The sequence below is a fragment of the Poecilia mexicana genome, unplaced genomic scaffold, assembly GCF_051168715.1.
Source record: "Poecilia mexicana isolate PSO_F unplaced genomic scaffold, ASM5116871v1 scaffold_22, whole genome shotgun sequence".
In the NCBI taxonomy this organism is placed as follows: Eukaryota; Metazoa; Chordata; class Actinopteri; order Cyprinodontiformes; family Poeciliidae; genus Poecilia; species Poecilia mexicana.
The window spans coordinates 9,279,782-9,302,283 of NW_028263391.1; the positions used below are offsets into that span (position 1 = coordinate 9,279,782).

Here is a 22,502-nt window from a genome sequence, read left to right on the forward strand (position 1 = left end):
AATAAATAAATAAATATATATATATATATATATATATATATATATATATATATATATATATATATATATATATATATATATATATATATATATGTTTGAGTTCAGTTTCATAGATATTTGTAAATATTACAGTTGCTATGGTTGAGCTTAAAAATATTTTTAAAACTGCTAACAACACTGATAAGTTTGTCAGAAATAAACAAAAATCAAGTAAGATTCTCTTCCATCCGCCTCATTACGTTGTCTTTCTCCTCCCTTTGCCGTTTCAGGTGCAGCACTGTCTTAAGCCTGCAGGGGCAGAATGCCGGAGCAGAGCAACGACTACCGGGTGGTGGTGTTCGGCGCGGGGGGCGTGGGGAAGAGCTCCCTGGTCCTGCGCTTCGTTAAGGGCACGTTCAGGGACACCTACATCCCCACGGTGGAGGACACCTACCGGCAAGTGATCAGCTGCGATAAAAGCGTGTGCACCCTGCAGATCACAGACACCACGGGCAGCCACCAGTTCCCAGCCATGCAGCGCCTCTCCATCTCCAAGGGCCACGCCTTCATCCTGGTCTACGCCATCACAAGCAAACAGTCTCTGGAGGAGCTGAAACCCATTTATCAACAGGTGTGTGTCTGTTTATGAAAGGCCTTCTTCTCTCAGGATATATGCATCAACAAGGAATGACTCAAAATCTGAAGTTAATATTGACAGAGATGTGTTTTGGTTAATAATGTGTGAATGACGCTCTGTGACTTACCGGTAACTAGCTTTCCAAAAATATTCAGTCTACAAGACTAGGCAATGGTGGAAGAAAACTTGTCAGAGAGCAACAATTGAGGTGTTTAGATGGATGCATGATCGTGTTTTAGAACGGTCCAGTTCAAGTCCAGAAGTTCTCTGTGACCCATTTTGAGCCGTGACACAAAGCAGAATGGATAAAGTTTGCATCCTGTAAATGTGCAAAGCTGGCAGAGGCATATTTCAAAACACTGGCGGATGTAACTACAAATACAGAAAACTCGTTTCAAATTTTATATGTAAAATAAAAACAAAAAGGAAATTGAAAGCAAATATGTACCGCTGTTCCATGAAACCCCAACAAAATGGCAGCCAGTGCCTGGAAATTCAAAACAGGAACCTTCGATGCTCACTTTTCTTCTCTTCTGCAGATTTTGGCCATAAAAGGCAATGTGGAGGCCATCCCCATCATGCTGGTGGGAAACAAGAGCGACGAAACCCATCGTGAGGTGGAGACCAAGGACGGGGAGGACCAGGCCAACCGCTGGAAGTGCGCCTTCATGGAGACGTCGGCCAAAACCAACCACAACGTCACGGAGCTCTTCCAGGAGCTGCTCAACCTGGACAAGAAGAGGAACATGAGCCTGAACATCGACGGCAAGCGCTCCGGGAAGCAGTCCCGCGCAGAGAGACTGAAGGGCAAATGCAGCGTGATGTAGATCGAGGAAGAGGAGAGGAGACGGAAGGAGAGGGAAGGAGAGGAGGGGAAAGAGGATATGCTGATCGGGAGAGATAAATGAGAAGGACAGGACAAAGGAGAGACTCTCTGTCTATCCAGTCAAAGCAAAAATGTTGCGATGGCAATGGGAATCTTATTATCCACATCCTCCATTTGTTTGAGTTGGGATTTCAGAACCACAGCAGCGCACCGGAAAGAAGCAGCTCTTCAGAAGTGTTTGTCTGAGTGGGTGGAGGTGAGACGGCGGCGCAGAGTCCAGGAACCGTGGAGAAGACGAGCGAGGAAACGGAACCGCGGAGGCTGCGGAGACATCAGAGCCGTCGTAGAAGCAGAATAAAGGTCCCCGATGAGTTCAAATCATTTATCTTTTCATCTGGCCTCTTCATGTGCGCTTCTCCATCTCCCACTGTCCCATCATCTTTAGAAATAACCGGTTTTTACTTTGCTTGGGATCAGTCATCTCCTGAAATTGGGTCCATTATTGTAATAACCGCAGGAATCACACATCTGAGACTGCCAGCATGAGCAGCACTCAGCCGGACATCCAACCCAGGCAGGTCCCGGAGCCACAGCACCGGGCTCCGCTGTATATAACCACGGGGGTGTGTAAATATCGTCCATCTAGCCTAAACATCTTTAGCCTCAACTAATCACTCAGTCACAGGAGAGGAGCAACTCAAGTCTGACAGCGTTAACGATTCACCTCATCGTTCCTCCTCAGAGATGGAGAGGGGGAAAAAATATGATTCATTTCTCTTCTGGTCTTGTAAAAAAAAACAACAACAACTTAGCAACAAAACCTCTGAAAATCATCACAGTAAACGAGGAGGTAGGTTGTACACTGATACACGCAACAATCCTTTTAAAACGTTCATAAAATGTAGAATAACCCAAGAGGAGGAAGGCGAACCGGAGGACGAAGAAGGAGAAACGAGGCTGCCTTGTTTTACCAGGACGGATAATCGATGCCGAGATGGAGAGACGAAGGAAAGAGGTCAAGAATATCAGCTCGCTTTGGCACTTTTCATGTGAAAGTTTCTCTTTATGCCTTTTTTTTCCTAGTCTGTTTGCTTGATCTTTGATCTTGATCTGTTTGTAATGATCTTTAAGAATCACGCTAAATGAAGCACACTGAAGGAGGGAGGAAAACAGGAGGTTATGAGAAAACACGGTCCACCTGGAGAACTGCTAGTCCTGTTTCTATTTTTGCTGGTTTGATTATAAATACACAGCAGACAAATCTGAACCTCTGGTAAAGATACAGTAAAAAAAAAAAACTTGAAGCAAAAGCAGAATTGAGGTGTGGAGGCTAAGATGTTGTGTCTGTGGAACCATTCCTGACTTAATTTGACTAAATGTTGTGAATCCTTATCCTGCTAAAAGATGCCACATTTTTATTTTTTTTTAAAAATCAGAGTTTCATAGTTCATATATTCTTAGAGGCTTTGCAGGGAAGAGGAACAAGCCCCCAGGCTCACCACTCCTCTGTCATATCCATCTTCTGTTTCAGGATTGATGAGACACTTTTGTTCATTTTCTCACCTGATCAATGAACCAAACGGTCCAAACACAGTTTATCAGCCTCCATGTGTTCATGACGATGCGGAGGATCTGTGACCTTAAAGTGCCGCAGATCCAGTTTGTTTTAGAAGATTTTACAGATTCCTCAGTCTGTATATTTAGAGATGTTGCTGTTTTCCAGCATCATTTGCTAAAATCTTCTCTTACCTTTGAAAGAAACTGGCCTCTGAGACAGGAAGTCGTCGATTACTAGCTTTGGGGTAAAAACAATTTCCTCAGCATGGAATTTTCTTCCTACTCAATAAATTCATTTAAACTAAATATTTTTCAGTATCAGACAATCCTACTACAATAAAATATAATCTTTTAAGGTTTTGGTGTTAGCTAAAGGAAATTGATCTCTTGTTATGTTGTATTTTTACTCAGAGACGGTGTCCGCTGTACGGGCTGTAGCCCAGGGTAGCATTAGTGGGGGGGTGGACACACAAAAGTAATTCTTCCCAAGTGGAAAATTTAAATTTTTTACCACCTGCACTGTATTGTAGGTTTGGAAGGGCAGAAGTATTCTTCCTTGTACCAAAAAAAAAAAAAAAAAAAGTAAAGAGAACATTTGTAAAAACAAAATCAACTTAATCAGATTAGCTACTGGAATAAAAGATGAATTTATTCTAAGGCTCTTTACGTATCTTTACCAGAGATTTGTCTGCCATTTGTGTATCACCACCCATTTATCCACAAACAGGAAGCAGGAGACGGATAAACACACACGCATGTGGGAACCGTGCATGCAGCCGTCAGTAGAGAGAAAACATGCGTATGGCTCCGACAGTCACTGTTTACTAACTACATGGAGACAAATAGGGCACATTCTGCTTAAATGCCCTCGCATTGCACTTTATATCACACACAGATATATTTAGTTTCCCATGTTGTACCTCCTAATAGCTCCACTGTAAGTCCAAAGTGCATAAGACAGAAATAGACACACACACACACACACACACACACCCTTTTCATGCAGGAGCTCTTAATGTTGTACACAGGACAGCCAAAAAGCACAATACTTTTTACCAACATAACTTTATGTGCATTTTTTTATTTATTATTTATTTAGTTTTAAGTATCTTTTGTCCTCTTTGTGTCATGTCATCAATGGTTGCTCTCAGTCCCATTGTCTTGTTTCTCCGGTACATTAGCACAACGAAGTCGTGGTTCTGCTGAGCAACAGGGTATCGGCCGGCTGTGTTTGCAGAGCGTAATCTGAGCTGGGTGAGCCACATCATTTGTTCACTTTCTCTCCATTTTCTCAGGTTAGGCTCTTGGCAACAATTAGAGTGGAGGATAATCTGCTTGTGTACTTTTTAAACCCAAAGACAAAGATGACAACCCATTTTAACTGTGTTCCCTCCTCTTTGGAGAGAAGCAAAACAACAACAAAAAAACTAAAAAAAAAAAAAAAAAAAGCACAGCAACTGTTCCTCGTCCACCGCTTGTGTTTGTGTGCAGCGTTATCAAAGATCGGGCATTTTAAGGGGGGATGTTTTACTTGTGGACCTGCTCATTTTAAGTGGAATGACCCAAAACATGCTCCGGACGCGTAGCTATAATAAATACGCATGAAAAGCTCTTCAAGTAAGACGTCGCCCTTGTAAAGAAACACTTTAACACTGTCTGTCAGGAAGGAGACTCTTTGTAAGCAGGAAGTGCGGTCACTGTAGTTGCAATGTACTGTAATTTTCCATCCAATAATATTGCTCATCATATCATCTGGCTATTGATGCATCAGCTCTTCAGATTTATCAGTTAGATCCAAATGTGAATATGTAACTAAAGATTTCACTTCATGGCTATTACTACTTATTATTATTAATAATATTATTTTTTTATTTTATTTGTTTTCTGAATGTATTTGTTGTTATTGCTGTGTTGTACTTTGCACTAATGTGAGGTCCTCTGAAACTCCACAATTACCTTGTAAACGTACCCTTTACATGTTAGAGGCCAGGGATGCTTTATTGATTTTATTTCTTTTTTTTAAAAAAAACCCATATATATTTAAATATATATCAAAGAAAACACATTTGATTTAAATTATGTTTTCAATATCTTAATTTTGACTTGTAACATTTTTTTTTCTGATGCCAGATAGATGAGGTGCAGCCGACAGGGCATGTGGTTATCTAAATATATAAAACCAGAATAAACAAAAAGACCTGCAGTGATTTTTCAGGCCCACCTCCGACGGCTGATCTAATCTAACAGCGGCACACGCTGCATAAAAAAAAATCAGCTCGACACGCCTGGTTGCTTTACGCAAATGCCAGATTGCGTGCGCATGTTTGTGCAACCTGCTGTTCTGCTGACGTTAACAGGAGACTGGCATTGTACTCGTCCCTGCATGGAATATGATACAGCGGGGAAGGAGAGGGGAACAATGAGGCAGCATGTGAGAGCTGGATGGACCGCAAAGCAGGGGAGCAAAGGGAGGCAGCCGGGCTATAAATAGACGCGGCGTGGAAATCTGAAATTCAACCGTGCTCGCCGTGGGTTTGTTTGAACTCCCGCGTGTGGAGAAGCAAACAAAAGTGGCGTTCGCGCGCGGAGCATCCGTGGACGGAACGAGTTAAAGAATCAGCCCCCGGTCCAATCAGGGCTTCCCTCATCTCATTTATCTGCTCGTACGTCTGTGTGTAGCAGTGAAAAGCATCCGTGAATGTGCACTAGTCACATTTTTTCTTTTGCATTTGCACACTTTGGCCTGCATGAGTTGTTCAAGTGCACACCCGAGTGTTGTGATTGCTGTACTAACTGATGACGTGTTAGGCTTAGCTTACCGCCTGCTGTTTCTGCATGGGACTTCCGGTGCAACACAAGTTCACCCACACGGACACACAGGAAGTTTGGTCCTGGTTCAAAACGTTGTCTCCCCTCAGTAGGAATAATCTTTGGAAATAAATGCAAGCAAACCAGTTTTGTATCATTGTTATACTTTATGCCCCTGTTCTGGCTTTCAAAAGGCTTAAATTGGACTTATTGGACCTGAACATTTAAATTAGTTTCACCAAAAGGCTTGGAATTTTTTTTTTACCTGTGTTTCACAAAAATGGCAAAAAAACCCGAAAAACCTTGAGTAACAAGGATAGGTATTAGCTAATATCTAAAAATATCCTACACAATAGGAATGAATAAAAGGTTTTAGATGTTTTTCAAATGAGTCAAATCTGTCAAGACAATGTAAAAATAAAGGAAGATCACGAAACATTCAAGGAGTCTAGAGATCCTCTTTACTTCCTAACAGTTAGCTAAATATTTTTAAAGACAACAAACTCTGTTTTATGGACCACAGTGTAGTTCTGTTTGAAAGCAAGGCTGAAGTTTGTTCATATAAGATGAGGTTTGAGAAATAAAATGAAAACCCAACTACAGAAAAGCACAGTGGAAAGCACATCATGCTACAGGATATTTGAAAGCGATTGAATTAACTCAAATCTATTTGTTGTAGTTCCACAACGTAAACAAAGACATACGACAGAAAAAAATAAAGAAGAGCATTTAGATCAGATCTTCAGTAGATTTGTGTGAAAAACTATAAATTCCAAAAACCCACGCAAAATCGATCGATAAAATTTTATAAAGTTACCGTAGCAGTGAGGTGGTTTTGACTTTGATACTGCGGGACCAAGAATGCTGCAATGTTCAGAGTCCTTCTTCTGCACTCTTTCTGAAATTATGTTTCAACGTTTGACCAGGATTTACAAAACAGGTGCAAAGAAGCAAAAAAAACAAACTTTCACACTGGTGGAAACTCTTTTTTTTGCATTATTTCCTCGCTTTGCCCAACATGCCCTGTTCAAAAAAATCTGCCTGAAACAGGAACTCGTCTCGCGCTCGTTCCACTCGTTTTGTGTGTTTGTGATAAAAAATGACCTTGCTCAAATCGGATTGTAGATAGCTGTAAATAACGTTAAAACGATATAATATTTCTAAGACGGGAGAGGAGAGTGATGTGATTTTTTTATTTGAATGGGGAAGCAGAGCCAACGGACGTTTTCTTTTTGCTGTCCAATCATGGATTTAATGTTTCCACAAGGCAATTAACTCTTTACCTTTAAAAAGAAAAAAATATACGGACACATAAAATGTTCAATGCCGATGAGGAGATTACATACAGCAGCTAATAGTAATAGATTTCATGAAATCAAACAATAAACATTGAGCAATCTGGTGAAGTTTATTTCATGGTTTTGATTAAATTAAATGTAGTACAATATTCTTATGCTTTTCTTTACTAACAATTTGAGCATTGTCATTAGTGGCAAACAGATACTCGTGTAAGAATAGTTGGTTAATCACATGTCACATGTCTAAAGCAGCGCGGAAATGTCTGATTGCGGATAAAAACGTTTCGTTGGGTCCCCTCTCTTCCAAGAATAGCCAGTTTCTAGCCCTGTCCAGCCGGTTTTTCAGACTACGAACCACAGAGATTTAATAAAAAAGAAGAAGAAGTCCGTCCACCGACCCCTGCTGACCTCTCCGTGACCTTCTCGGATCGGGGAGGCTGCTCGCAGGCGGCTTTGGGTGGGGCACACCGACGTTGCGGATCAGGTGGTTTGTTAGCATCCTGTCGCTCTTCGTTCCTGCATGGTCCCTATCGGTGTTCCAGCCAGCATGAGAACAAAGACACAAACTGTGAAAAACATCTTTGTAATTTTAGCAACAAGAAAAAAAAAAAATCTTTTATCAGCAATTTTGGGTTTAATTTAGGCAAACTGTTCATTTCTTTTTAGCACTTTTTGCTTTTGTAATGATCTTTTTCTTTTCTGTTTTTGGAACTTTTTTTCATTCAGCCAGTTTTAATGTATAGCTATTTATTCTAGCAATAGTCTTCCTATTAAGATATACTGTGCTGATGCATCCTCTGAATAATGGAAACTAGCATATATAAATAATTATATAAATAAATATAAATATATATATATATATATATATATATACAGATGACAATAATCAAATCTGCAAAATGATTTTCATAATTAAATTTGAACTGAGCAGTGTATACTGTTGTTATTTTATTGTTATTTTAAACCTCGATCTGCTTTATTGGATCTTTTTTTTTTTTTTTTCGGTGGGAGACAGACCAACACATTGATCCGTCAGTGGAAAAAAGAAAATGTGCATACTCAAGAACCCAGAAATAAAATCAACCAGCTGCTTTTTAAAGTCACGTGCGCAGCAAATGAAGCCCAGTTGTCTTTTAAACAGCTGCTCTGTGAAGGCATCAAGAGGTTTATTAGATAATATTAGAGAACAAACACAAAGATGAAGAAACACAGCGGACGGGTCAGGGAGAAAACTGCAGAAGTTTAGAGAAGCATCTGAATAAAAGTCAGATAAACGTCTTTCCATTTGCTAAACACGGAAACACTATGACACCAACCTACTAAGTCAAGGTGAACAAATCACCAAAGAAGCTGCCAAGAGGCCTGTGGTAACTCTGGAGGAGCTGCAGAGATCTGCTGCTCAGGTCGGAGACTACAACCTGTGTATCGCAAGCAATTCTGGCAGCATTCTATGGAAAAGTTCCAAAACAAGTCAATTGTTGAGGAACGTCATGCGAAGCTGAACTTCCAGTTGGAAACACAGTAAACATATGGAAACATATCTGTATCCAGATGAGATCAAAACTGTCCCACAAAACTCCTGAGCAGTCATCTGACGGCTCAGGAGGCAACCTGCACTTCTCAACTCACTTCACCTACATTCTGCTTTACTCTCTGCAAAGTTTTACTTTGACGCGTCGCATTTTCATCTTTTTAAAATTGATTTTTATTGCGCTTTTGATTTCTTAATTTATTCAGGCATTTTTAATGTACTTATTTATTTTAGCTAGCATAAATTTGATAAAAGCTCTCATTTAAGCAGAACTATAAGGTTTTTTTTATTTATTATGAAAAGCTGCCAAACACTTGAGGACGATTCTGACACATTTTGTGAGAACTTCTGTAAAAAAAAAAAAAAAAAAAAAAAAAAAAAAAAGGTCAAATCTGCGTGAGCTTCAGTTACTTTGCAAAGAGAAAGAAATAGGCTGACATCCCAGTCTCTAGATTTACACGAAGCTGTAGGTGAACCAAACATGGCTCCAGACCCCAGAATGGGCGTAAAACCACTTTTCAGATTTGTATTATTAAATGTGACGTTCTGTAGTTTCCAAAGCAGAATTGAAAACCTCGTACGCTTCACATTTCAGCACCACTTGTCTCATCCTGTGGCGTAAAATCTCAACAGTACGCTGCTGTTTGCTCATGGAACATGACGGAGCGTGGAAAACCAGAAGGCGTGTGAATAATTTCACAGGTCGTCGCATGAAGACGTCTCAGATAACCTCCGTTAACTCCCTGACGCACTGTCAGAAAGTCACACAGAGGTGCCGGCCCCTCGGTCTCCCTGTACCTCATCTACTCACACTTCTTAGCTCTCTGACATCTGCCAGGGGGATGCTGTCCCCAGCACGGTCGCCATGGAAACGGTGTGACGTTGACGTGGACGTGGCCTCCGCCTGGAGTGACTCCGGTGGAGACAGAGATGCCTTTTGACAGCTAGAGGTCTTCAAGCCTTCTGCTGCTGCTGCTGCTGCTGCTGCTGGGGTGTCCAACAAAGACTCTGCACCCTCAGGCTAAAACCACAACCCCCCCTTACTCCCGAGCCCCACCTCCCACTTCCGGTTGGACCCTAATTAGCTACCCATCGTCTCCACACGTGCTGCTGTGGTTGCACTCGCACTAAGACACATGTTTATCCAATTAGGTCAATGCTGCGCCTGCAAAAAATAATAAATAAATAAATAAATATATGGGGGTGGATACTACTTCTGTCATGGTGACTCATGGGCTTCCACCGCTCACTTCTTTCTAACCCTGCGTGCAGCTCAGAACAACAAGGGTGGGGTCAGGGGGAGTAAAATGGCAACCAAAAGTGACTACGCATGTTAGCTTAAACTGGTGGCAAAAGGCTGTTTCTGTCTGCCTTTCAGAACAAGCAAAGGAACAAGAAGTCTGTGTTTGAAAGCAGGATCCAACCCGCATCCCTGCTGGGCTCAGAGAAAGGTTTGTATTCAGCCAACGCTAGCGGTAGATGCAGCCGCGTCTTTATTTGTGAGGAGGAGTGGAGCTCTGTTAGGTGAGAACAGAGGCTGCATCAGTGTGTGTGTGCGTGCGTACGTGCGCGCGCGCAGAGCCAACGAGCAAGAAACCCTCTCCTCTTCCTCCTCCTCCCCCACTGAGTGGTGGAAGCTAGTGAAGTTGGTAAATGGCGCCATCGCGTGGTGTTAAATGGCGCTGCACTATGGAGAAATACAGTTGTTTTTACAGTACAAGTAAACCAGGTCCAGATGGAGTGGGCGTGGCTAAGAGTCCCACTGTCTCCGTTTCAGATTCTGATGCTTAATGTGAAAATTAAAGGCAAAGACAAAACTCTGAGTGTTCCTGCACAGAGAAGACGGCCGGTTTAATGGCGTGGTTACATAATATGTCACTGAGCACAATTCAGTAAGAGAAACTGAGTGAAGCTTATTTTTTTGGTGTGTAGAAATGTTGTTTACAGAGTATAAAACCAGGTTCCTGCGCCTGGAAGTGTACGGAATTTGGTGTTGTTCTTGATCCGTTCTCCCATCTCTCCTTCCATTTTTCCGTTCTTTCTTTTCTTTCATTCTATCTTTCTTCCTCGCGTTTCTCATCTAAAACGTCTACCAGATAAACTTCTGAACCAACGAGTTCATATTAATACACAGAAAGAAGAGCTAGGAAACACGTGTCGGTCCCCCAAAATAAGATGCCATTTTTTTAATGGCTGCTGGAGGATTGGAAGTAGTATAAGTAGCATTTGCGGAGGAAAATAAAAATAACCACTGTTAAATTTGGTACATTCTTTCATATTTCCCTGCGTGTTTATTGATAAGAATATAATTGGGAAATTACAAAATAAGCCCTCCTGCTAGAAGGATTATGGTTGTCGCTCCGTTTGATGATGTTTTACCAACACCTGGGTTAAAGCTGCTTATCGGAGGGGAAGAGAGAGAGAGAGAGAGAGAGAGAGAGAGAGAGAGAGAGAGAGAGTGGGGGGGTGATGGTGGGAGGGGGAGGGGGGAGGTAGAGGAGTGGACAGACACTGTAGCGGTGGGGGAGGCGTTTGGCTCGGTGGAGACGAGGAGCGAGCGGATCTGGCCCTTTAAATCACCAATCCAGCGCATTCGGAGGTGAGTTTGGTGATATTCGGCTATTTTTCTCCCTTCCTGTCTTATAATAACACTGTGCACTTTCTGCGAACCCCCCCGGATTCTTGTCACCGAGGTTCGGCTGCAGCAGCAGGAGAGGGGGGCTCCATCGGTGTCACGAATCCGGATCCCCCCCCCCACCCCCCTTCACACACACACACACACACACACACACACACACACACACACACGCTCACTCACACATACACACACCTCCCCAACCCTTTTTTTTTTTTTTTTTTTTTTCTTGTAGCCGGCAGAGAGGGTGGGGAGGACCGGGGACAGGGTCAGTGGAAGATTTCTTACAGCCTGGGGGGCTTTGGACCCTCTGAGGAAGCGCAAGCAGCAGAAGCTGGATCTTATTTGTCGAAGTAGGCCCGCGTATTTTGCATTATAGCGGAACATATTTTTTGGCGTGCGCTCCGGTCTTGTGTGGTCGCTGGATGGGTTTATAGTGGTCTACTGGAGCATGTCACCACCCCACTGCCACGGCTGGCGATCGTGGGGAGGGTGAGGGTGGTGGGGGGGATCGTGGAGGGTGTAGAGGGGGTGGACGTGGGGGAGGGGGGGTCTTCTTGCAAAGCTCCAAGCGATCTTGTCTGGTCTTCACATGAGGAGGAGACGGGGGGTGGAGGAGGGGGGATAATCTTTGGCTTTGATGTGTGCACAAGGTCTGGGTGCCTGTGCGTATACGTGTGTGCATGCTTGGCGTGCGCGTGTGTGTGTGTATGTGTGTGTGTGTGTGTCTTTGGTGCGTGGATAGCCACGGGAGGGAGGACACGCTGTTCTATCCATCAAAATGCCCGCATTGTGTTTTCACACGGCGGAGCAGCGAGCAGGGCCTGTAAAGCAGAGGACATGCAGGCCCGATCAGCGCCAGGCAGCTGGTGGGATCAATAAGGGGCTGATGCGGGGGCTCTGCGCGTCCTGAGAGCCGCCGTGGGCTCCGCTGGCTGGCTGCTGATAGCGGGGCCTGTCCAGATCCGGCGGGGCTGTGTTTTTCTGCTCGGGTATTTCGTTGGGATGCTGTGTTGATGTTCGTGTATTCCTCTAATGTTTTGGAGCGGAGATTGATGTGACTTAAGTGGGAGTGTAGGGAGGGTGGGGGGTATTTATTTCAGCTCTCAGAAAGTTTTAAAAATCAACAGGCTGCACATATTATTACAGCAAACATTTGTTGTTGTTGTTTTTTTTGTATACCTTAATGCTGGTAAGCTTCCATTGAGACCTAGACTTATTTTCATTAGAGAACAACAAAACATTAGCAAGAGGTACACACTATATATGCACCAAAGGAACACTAAATCTGATAAAAGTGTGTGCAGAGACAGCAGTTGCCCTTTTTGAGTAATGTAGGAGGCCATGCAGTGCAAGTGAAGCTGTTATTGCTTTGTACATGAAAATAGCTTCTTTATTAGGTGCACCTATTCCGTTTCTTGATACCACAACTATCATTTTTAGTTCTCACTCAGCAGCATCGATGCATACAGTGGTGAAGATAACTTGCTGAAGTTTAAACTGAGCACAGATGAGTTGCTATGAGCATTTCAAAAAACAACCATGTTTTAACTGGATAATCGCAGAGAGTTGTCACTCGGTTGGGCTACAGCAGCAGACGACCACACCGATTACCTCATACATGTCAGCTGAGAACAGGAAACTGAAGCTGCCTTTTGTCAAGGCTCAGACATTCCTCAAATATCCCTTTAAACCTGGTCTTTTCAAAATATCAAGCTGAGGATGATAAACATGACTCTGCTCTTACAAAAGTATAACTTCGCTAAAGTAATGTGGAAGATACCATTGTCCTAATGTGGCAAGAAAAAGACAGAAAAAGCTGTTTATTATCATCAGCCAACAGTAAATCAGATGTAAAGAAAAGTGAGCAAAAGGTACTTTATCTTAATTTATTTAATGTAGTTTGGCTGATTTGAAAATCTCTTTCCGACCAAAAAACAAGAATTATTCCTAAAATTTGTAGGCAAAAAACAAACAACTGCTTTCATATTTAAAGAACAAGAGGAAATATCTTTTTTATTATTACTAAATGTTTATTTCTTTCTGTCTCTTGCACTTGCACACTCAGCCGCTCACACAGGAGCCCTAATTACAGACACGGTTCTCTGATCTGCTCCACGGTTGTGGTAATTAAAGCAGGACTCTCCTCCTGAGAGGAGAGTCCTGCTCCAGACAGGCGTGCCGCTCCAGACAGAGCGGCACGCCGAGGCGCTGGGTGGCGCAGGGCTGAGCTCCCTGGTAGCGCTGTAGGTGAGGCGCGAGGTGTGGTCGTGATCACAAGTAGCTGACAATGAGGCATTCTCGTTGAGCTCGCAGCTGGGCGAACAAAAGATGCCAGAACGTTTGTGAAAGCGTCTTGGAAACGATGTGGACAAAAGAGCAAACGGTTCACCCGGTTTTCACATTTACTCCTTCAACGTTGTCACATTTTGTCACGTTGCAACAACAACAACTGTCAGTTTACTGTATTTATGTATAAATGTGATAGACCAACACAAAAGTAGTGGTTAGTTTGGATCTGAAAAGTGTGGCAGACGTTTCTTGGCAGACTTTTTAAAAACCAGGTTTCACAGCAATAATTATGGCTAATATGTGGGGGGTTTTTGGGGGGGTTTCTTACAAAATAACTCAGACTGTCAGATTGGAGGAAAAGCATCCATGAAAACAAGTCAGAGACAGAAATCCTCAAAATGATTTAGATCTGTAGTTTGACTGAACCATTGCCAGCACATGATGATGATGATGAGGTTGATTGTTGTTTTGCTGGACATTTGCAATCGCTGTCCTGCTGGATGGCGTACTGTGCTCCCATTTGCTCCATCCTCCATCTTTATCATTCTGCCTCTTTTTTTTAAGTTGGTTGTCTGTAACTATAAACTGATTTGCAGAGGATTCCAGCATTTTCTCCACACCTCATTGTGATTTGCTGCAACTTAGAGTGAAATGTGATGCCAGTAAGTCACATTTGTCATTAAAGTAAAGTACCGTTCAGTTCAGCACACTGTAGCATTTTGCATGTGGGGGAAAAAAACAACAACTCCTATCTCATCTTGCCAAAGCACTTCTTTCACGTGTTTGCTTTGTCATCTTATTGCAAACTGCAAAGCAACTTTCAGCAATGGAGGCATTGTTGCCCTAATGATTGCCTTTATGTAAAGATTAGTTATCCTGTCCTCCACTGTGGATCTCTGCAGCTCCTCCAGAGGCACCATTTTATTTGGAGGGAGTTTCATAACCTGGATTTGTCCTCAACTTTTTATATCAATATTAAATCACACCCTGTTGACAGTTTAGGATTATCTACTACTTGGTTGGTTTCTGAAAGCAACACGTTGCACTTTTATTTGAGGGTGTCAGAGTAACAGATTTGTACTAAAAATAATTTTAAAATAAACATGCATCAGTTTCCTTTCCGTTGATAATTGCTCAATACTTTGTACTCTCGTGTAACATAAGGTTCCAAAAAAAAAAAAAAAGAAAAGAAATTGAAATTTATAGTTGTAACATGGCAAAATGTGGAAAACGTGCAGAGGTGGGAATCCTCTTACATGTTGAATATGGAATAATTATTGATTATTAGTGTAAAAAAGCATCAAACATTTGTGTAACTTGCTTTTTCTTCTGCACAGAGAGAAGCCAATGTAAACTGAGCTGCCTCCCAGCTCTGTTCTCATTACACGCCTACTGTTGTCCTGCCGCGCCTGCTTTCCCTCAGCTCGTCCCCTCCGTCCTCTCACATTAGTGTTCAGAGAGAGTCCTGTCTGCACACCGCCGGTCAGGTAAGGCTCCGTTTGTAGAGGCTAATGTGTCATGATCCATGTTCTTGGCAGTACAGAGTCAGCAAAACAACTTGGAGTTGATTTTTGTTGTTGTTGTTGTTATTGTTGTTGTTGTGTGCTCCTAGAGGCAGGAAAAGCATTCCTGTCTCAGACATTACGGACATAAATGTGGGCCTGTTTCCCTTTGAACCCCCGGGGTCACTCCATGTTCATTTTGCATGTTCTGTGTTGCGTATCCACAGGTTTCTCTGTCGACATTTGTGTTGCAATGCCACGTTGAAACCGCTGTGTGGTGCTGTGGCTCCACAACTAATGTTGTTCAACATTTACAATAGAAAGGCGAAACGATAAAAATTTGTCAAGGGTATGAAAGCAGGGTGGGTTCCTGGAAAATTATAGATTCACAGAACAACTTTAAGAGCCATTTGCTTCGAGACAAGTAAGCTAGGGCACGACGACAGCTTCCTTTTGAAGGTCTCTTTCTTCTTCCTGCAGTTTTCTCCTGTGTTGGTGTCTTCTGATGGATGAATATGTCCACTACTAATAATATCGCCCAGGCCAGGAAACTGGTGGAGCAGCTGAGGATCGAGGCAGGAATTGAACGCATTAAGGTGATAATATTGGTCATCTGCTTTGTGTGTGGATCCCATATTTCCTCTCTCGTATTGCTATTTTTTTTGTTTGTTCCTTTTATGCACCACCACTTTAATTGAGCTTTATTGTTAAAGCTTAGTTGTGTTTTTTTTCACTATATACTTTTTTTTTGTTTATAAAGTGTAGATTTCCATGAAATACTAAGCTTGAGTAAAATATGCGAATAAAACGAGGAAAAACCAAAAAACTCATACTTTCTTTTCATTTTTATGTCAAAATGACAAAGCTTATTTTTGGTTCAAACAATTCATCTGACACCTTAACCAGCAGTCTACATAATTGTTGACCTTCATCCATCCATCCATCCATCTTCTTCCGCTTATCCGGGATCGGGTCGCGGGGGCAGCAGCTTCAGAAGGGAGGCCCAGACTTCCCTCTCCCCAGCCACTTCTTCCAGCTCCTCCGGGGGAACCCCAAGGCGTTCCCAGGCCAGCCGAGAGACATAGTCCCTCCAGCGTGTCCTCGGTCTTCCTCGGGGCCTCCTCCCGGTGGGACGTGCCCGGAACACCTCACCAGGGAGGCGTCCAGGAGGCATCCTAACCAGATGCCCGAGCCACCTCAACTGGCTCCTCTCGACGTGGAGGAGCAGTGGCTCTACTCTGAGTCCCTCCCGGATGGCCGAGCTTCTCACCCTATCTCTAAGGGAGAGCCCAGCCACCCTGCGGAGGAAACCCATTTCGGCCGCTTGTATCCGGGACCTCGTTCTTTCGGTCATGACCCAAAGCTCATGACCATAGATGAGGGTGGGAACGTAGATCGACCGGTAAATCGAGAGCTTCGCTTTTTGACTCAGCTCTCTCTTCACCACGACGGACCGGTACAGCGCCCGCTTCACAGCAGACCTTCATTATTACCTTTTTAAAAGTTGGGAGATTACTGATTAAGAACGTTATCCTGAAAAGTAATGATTTAGTAAGTTCTGCCTTCATTACTTCACGGTGTGAGTACTAAAGCTACTAGTATCACACCTGAATCTTTTTCTAAATACTGCCGTCGTACATCACTCTAATCCCAGAGTCTTTTCACTGCTTTAAATTCAAAATTCCTAAATGGGCAGAACCCCTTATAAATATTTCTGAATTTCAAAATTACTTTAAAAGTTTTTTTTTCGTCATTTTCTCAAGATTTAGTCAGAGACTAAAAGGAGAAAGAGTGTTGTAGTTGCCAACCCACCTCTGTGGAGGCAGCTCCCACTTCATACCAAATATTCTCCTTTCTCTCCTCTGTTTAGGTCTCAGATTAAATATTTCCCAAATTATTGGTTTTGCTTCTTGTGGTCTGATTTTTATGTTGCTTGTTTTTTGGGTGGGGTTTTTTTGGTGATTGCTGGTTGAAGCTTGATTTTATTTTTCAAGCGTTTCTTTTTTAATTCCTAAAGATAATTGTAGTTAAACATGTAATTATGTGGTGTCATCAAAGGAATGCACTTCTTTTTAGAAGTTAAATATTATCTTGATAAATACATGATTTAAACAAAATAACAAAACAGATAGAAACAAAATATCACAACATGCTCTAGAGGTGATAAAACGAGTCTTGTAGCTTTAATTTTGTTCATCATTTGTATTTCTTCTTTCCCTCACTCTTGTCGTTTTTCCTTCCTCTCCCTCTATTTTTTTCTGAACCCCTCTTCCCGTCCATCCCCCCAGGTTTCTAAAGCGGCGGCGGATCTGATGAGCTACTGTGAGCAGCACGCTCGAAGCGACCCCCTGCTGGTTGGCGTGCCCACCTCTGAAAACCCTTTCAAGGACAAGAAGCCTTGCATCATCCTATAGCTTCACACGTGCTTTTTCTTTTGCCCTCACACACACACGCATACACACACAACAGATTCTCCTATTCACATAGGCTCACACATAAAAGTTGACTTTTGCAATCAAAATAGGCCCCCACCCATCCTCAGACGCCAAGAAACCCCAGCTGGCGTTTGGGGGTTACACACACAGTCGCTCCAAATTTAGCCACTAAGAAACAGTGCCACAATCCAGAACCACCACTAGGGGGCAGGTATCTTGTCCTCAAAGCTTCTGAGATGAGCTAAGCATAGAGTATAGTCCAAGGTGCTTCGGTATTATTCCCATATGCTGGTGAATTAACAACCGCTTAACTTGAAAAGGGATTTCTGACATTTAACAATCGGTAGGAAGCCCGTTTCTTTTCCACCGCCGGTCATGAAACGAGGCGTCGGGTAAATGATGGGCAGCTGCTGCACAGGCAGGCAGTGGGAAGAAGCATGTGGGCAACACAAATAAGTGGTGGGCGCAAGGCCGACCGTGCCAAACACGACCCAGGGTCGCATCGAAAAGCTCAATAAACGCTTAATCTTCTGCGGGAACTTTAAGATAGAAAAAAAAAAAGAAAAGAAGACAATCCGAGAGCGTTGTCTTTAGCTAGAGTCTTTGCTTTGGTCAGACCACAGCATGTTCCTTCTCGAATCCGTATCAACAGACCTCTTCTCCGCCTGCGGCCTCTCTGCGGCTGCCTCCAGCCTTTTCTTGGCCAAGCCTCCAGCTGTGCCAACCTGTACAAAAGAAAAAAACCCTGTCTCTAGATGCTGATCTGCTGTCGCTGGTTCCGCTGCGGCTCGAGCCGGCTGCTGCCGTTGGTTCAGAGTCGATGTCTTAGCCGACCTCAGATCTGGACCAACCAGAGGAACTCTGCGAACAGCTCAACAAAGAACTCAAGCTATTAACCGTGGACGTTTACTGGTTTTTTTGTTTTGTTTTGTTATTTTTTTTCTTAAGAAATACTTGTTTGTGAACTCAATGTATGTTTAGGTATTTTCATGAAGCATTGCTTAACATTTAAGACAATACTGTACTATTTTTTGTTGTTGTTGTTTTACCTTAACGGAAAGGAGGCGTTTCCCATGGCCCACCTGGTTTGGATCAGGGGTCTCACCTCATAAGATCGTAGGGTCTCTACTGTACATCAAACCTTCGTGTGCTTTACTTTACGTGGGAGCGAGGCCACAGACTGACCACTTTGGAGAATCCATCTTCTACAACGGAGAAAGTTTAAACCTCAACATTTTCTGTGTTTTCAGTTCGTATTTGTTGTTACAACTAAAGATACATGTAGGGAGTATTTTAGAAAGATGGAGATGTACGTTGATTGAACAATCTGACACCTGCAGTGACTTCAAATCCGGTCTAAACAGTAGGATAAATCCATTTAACGTGAGTTCACCACAATCCAGAGACCGGCTCTTGGATTCCCCCTTTCTGTGTCCTCTGCTCCTCCGCCACGCTCCTCCAATCTAACAAAACCAAACTTGATTGTAAAACCTGAAAACGAAGAGGGAAGAAAATGGCATTAAGAGAAACAAACTAAGTGTAAAAACTTTCTTTCAGACGTGCAGAAGTGATAAGTTGAAGAGTAGCTGTCTTGGCTTTTTTATTTTTTATGTTACCTTCTTTCTATGGAGTCCATGAAAGCCGATCAGTTGAGTATTATTACCCTGTACAGTGTTTGTAAGATACAGAATCTAAACACAGAACTACCCCCCGTCTGTGGATGTTGGAATTTTTATCACTGCTTCCCTCTCGTCCGTCAAAGATCATGTCCGTCTTCTCATTTTTCCTTCAGTTTTTAAAGGCTTGCGTTAACGGAGGTTGGTTTTAGCCATAGCTAAAAACGCAGCAGTCAGGATTTTAACAAGTAAAAACAAACAAAAATGTTGCAAGGTTAAAGATGGAGTCTGTAAGGGGGATTAATCAACATCAGACCTCATTGCAGTGGCCAAAAAAAAACCAACCTCCTGAGCCTTCCTTTAATATCAACGCTGCCATTTTTGTTTTGTCTTCAGTGGTACATTTTTGGGGCAACAAGCAACACAAATGTCGTACATCTATAATTTCAGAGGAGTGATACTATACGGATTGAAACCGGACTTGACGCAAATTTAAGCAAAGCTTTTCAAAAACAGAGTGGCTTGATTTGCACGGTGTTATGATTTTAGTCGATAGTAGGACGCAGTTACAGAGCATGATTGACTTAATTGTTGCTCCTCTGTTGTGATCCCCATGTGACCCAGTTGTGACGCTGACTTTTGAAGGTTAGGAGAGGTTCTTCTGGTTCATGCTTCCTCATGCGTGTCTTGTATTTTTTACATCAGTGTTGCACAGATCAGCATTTAAAACAGACTATGCTGAAAGGAGCCAGATTGTGTCGGACTATGTTTGTGTATTTGTGTGTTTTTGAACGCTAAAATCACCAGTTAGCCTAATTCTACATCTTTCTGTAAAAGACCTTGCTGATTCTGCCTTTCGATTTTATTCAGAACAAAGAGAGCAGGCAGTTTCACAAGGATAAGACTGCAGGTTGGTGGTGTGTGGCATATAGTATGCATGTGTGTGGGGGGGGGGGGGAGGATGTGGTCTGGTGGTGTCTAATTTAGCGGAGACGGAGTTGGGAAAAGACTTGTACTTGTTTGCATTTGTAGGAAAATTTCAAAGAATATTAGAGCACAGTGCCTCTTGTGTCGTAAAACATGGCAGTGTTACAGCCCTGTGGTCCTGCAGTTCTAGGTCAGGGTTAGTCTGGCCAGCGGAAAGGTCATGTAGCTTTAGCTAGCACATGTGATATTTTGGTGCGTCCGCTTTGTTACATTTTCAAGGTTTTCATCTAGAAATACTTTTGACTCTTCAGTATCCTAATTTATTACACGTTCCAATAGGATTGTATGTTTTTGCTGTCCAATCAGAAGCAAAATACACTGAGAATAGTCTTGTAAAATATGCACAATTTGACATATCATAATCCTATTCTCTGTAAAACAGTGAGAAATCAATTTTTTAAAATGTTCTCATTGTTTTCAACAGTATATTTGCTACTTTAAGCTGACTCAAGCAGTCTTTTGTCCTCTTTCTGCTGTAGTCATTCACAACTACATGGCCAATCGAAACCATCAACTGTGTGAAAAGGCAGAAATGTTGCTCTACACTTCACACATGGCATGCTTAACAAAGACAAGAGTGCATAAGTGCTGTTGAATCTGTTAGATTGCCATCTGGTGGTCTGAAAGTAGCAGTCAATAAACAGAAATGAAGTAAGGTACAACCCAATTTTGTATTTTATTCAGGATGTCCCAGTAAATTTGGCAACCCTATCTGCCTTGCAAATAATTACATTGTTTGTAGTAGTTAGCATAGCAATTGTTGTCAAATCCCCATGGTTTTCCAGATTAACTCCCAGACAAATCAAACAAAATTAGGATGTTTGACATCCACTTATTTATTAAGGTGTGCTTACTTTAGCTGGAGAGAGGAGAAAAAAAATGTTGCAAGTTAAAATTGTTGTGAAATTCACATACCTAGCATATTCCGCCAGTCAAATTAGCTTGTCTTCAACTAATTTGAAACATCATCAGTCAATGAAGTCCAAAAGGACATATCAACAAAGATTTTCAGAACATTTCTATAAAATATAAGTTTTGAGGCTAACGGACAGTTTGTCTATTAGCTTAAAAAGTGGAAACTGCTGTAACAAAACTCACCATTCAGTATTTCTGTTGCTCATTATTTAAATAAAATGTTTTACTTTGCTTCAACTTTTCTGTTCAAGAAAATGTATAAGCTTTAGAAAGCTTGTGGGCTGATTTTTCTATTGCAAGTTTACCGTTTTTGATTTGTGTTTGGTCTGAAAGCTAACTAAGCTAGCTTCAACTTATGCGTTATTAAAAGGCTTTTTGAAACCATTTAATATGACAAGCAGAAGGGACATAGCTGTAGTAAAATAAATATAGTATGCTCTGTTTGGACAGAAAATAAATCTGATTATAAAAATGTCTAATTACTAATTAAAAATCATTTTAATTTAATGCTTAAAAGAATGATTACACTGTAATGCTAAACAAATTGTGATATTTTACTATAAATACAGCTTAATACCAGAAAGTTGGTTCAATATGTGGTGAAAAAAAAGTATGTATAATAATAACATAGATGTGTGATTGCTTTTTGTTTTTTTGATAAATGGATATGGGGAAGGAGGATAAAACTTGCAGGGGTCTATTAAAGAATAAAAAGAGCATGCATATCATACCACTACGCACACTGTTGCCCTAAAAATGTCTGACAAATTTTATTTTTTTACATTCTTATTATATTTTTTCTCAATCATTCCATCTCTTCCTGGGCTACAATCAAAGACGGCCGGCCTGAATTGCTGATTTTGCCGACAGTTTGTCTGATTGATTAGTTGTTAGTTTGCCTTATAGTGGCGTATATTGTGTTAATGCTGGTTGTGGAGTTATCAGATCAACAGAACGAACAGTCCTAAAGCAGAGCATGTGGCTCACGTTGCCAATTCACAAAGTGAGCTCAACAAAAAAATTCATTTTCGGCCCCAGTGAGGCGAGTCTGAGGCTCTTTGCTGGTGGACTGTCATATCAAGCATCACTCAGTTGGATCGGAGTCCCATCTGAGGCTCATCTTTGTGTTCTGATCTCCTGTGTATGCATACAGTATATGTATCCTTTTTGCCTTGATTGATTCTGGAAAAAAAAAATCTATTTTTTGTAACTGTTCTCTGATGTGCCATAACTCATGTTTTCTTGCACACTGTTAATATTTTGTGGATATTGCTGTTAAAAAAAACTATTGAGAAGTAGATAACATTAATAAAAAGATGATATAACACAACCTGTCACTGGACTCCATTGTGTTGACAGCTGCTGAAAGTTCCCATTTCACCTATTGAATCTGGCCCATCATGTTTTGTTTTCTTGTTTTATTGTGTCAGCAAAGCATTTTTTTGTTTTGTTTTTTTTCCTGCAGACTGCATAGATTTATGAAG

The 22,502-nt window shown here is 41.9% G+C and overlaps 2 protein-coding genes across 2 annotated transcripts in view; both read left to right on the forward strand.

The window, feature by feature from the left end:
• The window catches only part of diras1b (DIRAS family, GTP-binding RAS-like 1b), a 17,847-nt gene extending 11,317 nt beyond the window's left edge, over nt 1–6,530 (forward strand). The window contains exons 2-3 of the mRNA XM_088002566.1: nt 270–610; nt 1,156–6,530. Coding sequence (XP_087858692.1) covers nt 302–610; nt 1,156–1,443 — 597 coding nt within the window. The 5' untranslated portion in view covers nt 270–301 and the 3' untranslated portion in view covers nt 1,444–6,530. The remainder of the gene's footprint in view (nt 1–269; nt 611–1,155) is intronic.
• A 4,941-nt stretch (nt 6,531–11,471) lies between these two features.
• Nucleotides 11,472–22,348, forward strand: gng7 (guanine nucleotide binding protein (G protein), gamma 7). The gene is made up of 4 exons (XM_088002369.1): nt 11,472–11,624; nt 14,901–15,050; nt 15,546–15,661; nt 17,354–22,348. The coding sequence occupies exons 3-4, from the start codon at nt 15,575–15,577 to the stop codon at nt 17,477–17,479; spliced, it is 213 nt and encodes a 70-aa protein (XP_087858495.1). The 5' UTR covers nt 11,472–11,624; nt 14,901–15,050; nt 15,546–15,574; the 3' UTR covers nt 17,480–22,348.
• The last annotated feature ends 154 nt before the right edge of the window (nt 22,349–22,502 follow it).

Excerpts from the sequence above, each read along its gene's own strand:
- gng7 (XM_088002369.1), top strand. The coding sequence starts at position 15,575 with ATGAATATGTCCACTACTAATAATATCGCCCAGGCCAGGAAACTGGTG. Across the intron at positions 15,662-17,353 it reads CAGGAATTGAACGCATTAAG|GTTTCTAAAGCGGCGGCGGA; the intron begins GTGATAATATTG and ends CCATCCCCCCAG.